Source organism: Benincasa hispida, chromosome 8, assembly GCF_009727055.1.
Source record: "Benincasa hispida cultivar B227 chromosome 8, ASM972705v1, whole genome shotgun sequence".
Taxonomy (NCBI): Eukaryota; Viridiplantae; Streptophyta; class Magnoliopsida; order Cucurbitales; family Cucurbitaceae; genus Benincasa; species Benincasa hispida.
Window position 1 is genome coordinate 48,862,371 of NC_052356.1, and position 2,898 is coordinate 48,865,268.

At 36.9% G+C, this 2,898-nt stretch overlaps 1 protein-coding gene across 1 annotated transcript; it reads left to right on the plus strand.

The window, feature by feature from the left end:
- Positions 1–1,052: 1,052 nt before the first annotated feature.
- LOC120084099 lies at positions 1,053–1,706 on the plus strand. Its single transcript, XM_039040000.1, has one exon. The coding sequence runs from the start codon at positions 1,053–1,055 to the stop codon at positions 1,704–1,706; it is 654 nt and encodes a 217-aa protein (XP_038895928.1).
- Positions 1,707–2,898: the final 1,192 nt, after the last annotated feature.

Sequence of the window (2,898 nt, forward strand, 5' to 3'; positions counted from 1 at the left end):
CTCCTATATCCTTATACTACAGACCTTTTAGGTTATCACTTAAGGCATGATCCACTTGTATATCTCATATACATGCTTAAGTTTACATACAATAACCATGGATCTCTGTTTATTAGATATGAGTAAATGCAAATACAATAACTCTTATTTTATTCATAACAATATGTACTATGTTTACAAACTACAAGACTCCGGGAGAATTATGACACCAATACCAACACCATGGTCTTTTGTTTCTTCATCAAGACATCAGATATGCTAGCAAGAATATAGGCACGGGCTTTCTCGTTAGCCCTGATCCATCTGTCATGTGCATCTCAAATATTTTGGTTTGCATTTGATCTAGGAATGGGAGGACACTCTTCTATTAAAATGACTGTAGATCATCCATCATAAGTATAGTATTAAGGTTTGATTTTCAAGTGGCATAATTGTCCCCAGTAAGTTTATCAGATGCCAATAATTGTACTAAAGAAGTCATCATTCTGAAAAATATAAACAAATTTTATCAGTGAATTTCTTTTTAAACCCAATCAAGTTTTAGCAAAGTAATAATATACCCAAGATTATTTTTGCAATGATACTACAATAAGACATTCTTGGATAAATACTATTCCCAAAATAACTCATATTCCGATAGTCATTTAGCTACCGTTTCTTGTCAGAAATTACTAACACTTTATTAATTCTGTAAGTGTAACCCTCTGTTTTCATACCTCAGAAGTCGAACACATACTAACTATTGCTAATGCTCCCATCAACATCGCAAAATAAAACACCATTATGACCCACAGACCCAACAACATTATCTCTCCAACATGGACCAAGTATCGGAAAAGTATCAATGCAACACATCTCCCAAAACATCGGTTCAACACCAACATCGCAAGCAGCCAAGAATGTTGAAGAGCAGACACCTGCTCAAGAAATGGGGCAGGATCCTTCGCCATTTCCTAGCAGGTTGAGGAAAAAAGACAATATCAAATAGTTCAAACGATTCTTGGACGTCTTAAAGCAGCTTCAGTATACCTCTTGTAGAGGCACTTGAACAAATGCCCCCTTATGTGAAGTTGCTTAAAGATATTCTTACAAAAAAAAGGAAGCTCGAGGAATACGAAATAGTTGCATTAACACATGAATGCAGTGCGTTATTTCAAAAAAATCTCTCCAAGAAACTGAAGGACTCTGGAAGCTTCATTCTTCCTTGCTCCATTGGGGGAAAAGAAGTTGGCAATGCGTTATGTGACCTGGGAGCTAGTATTAACCTAATGCCACTTTCCATTTTTAGAAAGCTGGGTATTGGTGAGGCAAGACCCACCACTGTGACTCTGCAGCTAGCAGACAGGTCGATAACGCATTCCGAAGGGAAGATTGAAGATGTGCGCGTACAAGTTGATAAGTTCATATTTCCTGCCTACTTTATTATCTTGGACAATGAAGCAGAAATAGATGTCCCCATCATCCTAGGTCGCCCATTTTTTTCTATAGGGGGTGCGTTAATCGATGTACAAAAAGGGGAGTTGACAATTCAAGTCGACGATCAGAAAGTTAAATTCAACATATTCAATGCATCAAACTACCACGATGATATGAAGACCTGTCAGTATATGGATGATCTGATAATTGAGAAATGGTATGAAATACATGAGAAGCTTGAAGATGAGGAAGTTGAAAACAAATCATGGAAAAAGTCCATGTGTTGGTAAAAATAGATCTTGGTTTTGAGTCCTTAAATTTATCTGTTGGGTTTTATGTCCTAAAAACACGCAGTTTGTAAAATAATAAACATTTTCTGTTATCAATATACTTGTTATTGATCTCATAAATTGTATGAAAGTCTAAATCCAATAAACTAAGACCCATGACTATTGTATGAGTACTTGAACTTTATGTGGAGACAAAGAGTAGATCAGGTTCGAGTAAATAGTCAAAATGATCTATGGTACATGAATGAGGTTGGTATCTTATTCTGGTAACACCATTTGATGTGACCTACTCTGTAGTTGTTACAAAGAGTTGTAAAGTGCTACATACGATGTGATCCTAATTCTTACATGTTATGACATGAGGAGTGGGGGCGTCTTATGCAATGAGGTTGCATAAGATCAGGACCAAGAAATAAGTCACTCTTACTTTATAACATTGTTTACTGTTTAAGACTGACTGTTTCACCTAGATGGCCTAGGTAACTCGATCTTAATCCTGAGCTAACTATGAACTCTTGTTTATTCGGGATTGCCCTTAGATTTGCATAGTTGAGGGTTGGCTCAACAGCGTCGGCTCAATAAGACTCCCATTTCAGGGGTAGGACCGAATAGATAGCTAGTGACATAGGGTGCAAGACGGAGTTCACGCCTACCCAATTTAGGGATAGGAGAAAGGTTGTTCTCTCAAGTACTGAATCCAGGTCTTGAATAAGGGGCCCCACCCTCTCATTGGGCTGAGAGAGTTTGGTTTATTAATTGTATCACAAACCAGTTGTTCATTAGACGATCAGTAAGGACTTGAGGAATAAGACATAATCTCGGGGGTAAAATAGATATTTGACCTAGCTGTTATTACGAAAAACCTGTGAAGGGTCGACTTGCTAATTATGGTTAAATCATGTGGACATAATATATCTACAATGAGGGGAGTGCAACTATGGGCTTTAATGATGTGACCGATTAGTTAACGAATGGAGATTAGTTTGGTCTAATGAGTTTAGCCAATTAATCTCTGATCATTGGAGCCCATGATTTGTAGGTTCCCGAGGTCACCCTACTTGTTCATAATGAACTAGCTCTAGAATAGCGTGATAAGTTAATTTGAAACGTTTAAATTACAATTAAGGGAATTAGTAATTATATGAGATATAATTATATGTTTAATTTTAGAATTAAACGGAGTTGGAGAAAT

Coding starts and splice junctions, on each gene's coding strand:
- LOC120084099 (XM_039040000.1), top strand. CDS start 1,053: ATGCCCCCTTATGTGAAGTTGCTTAAAGATATTCTTACAAAAAAAAGG.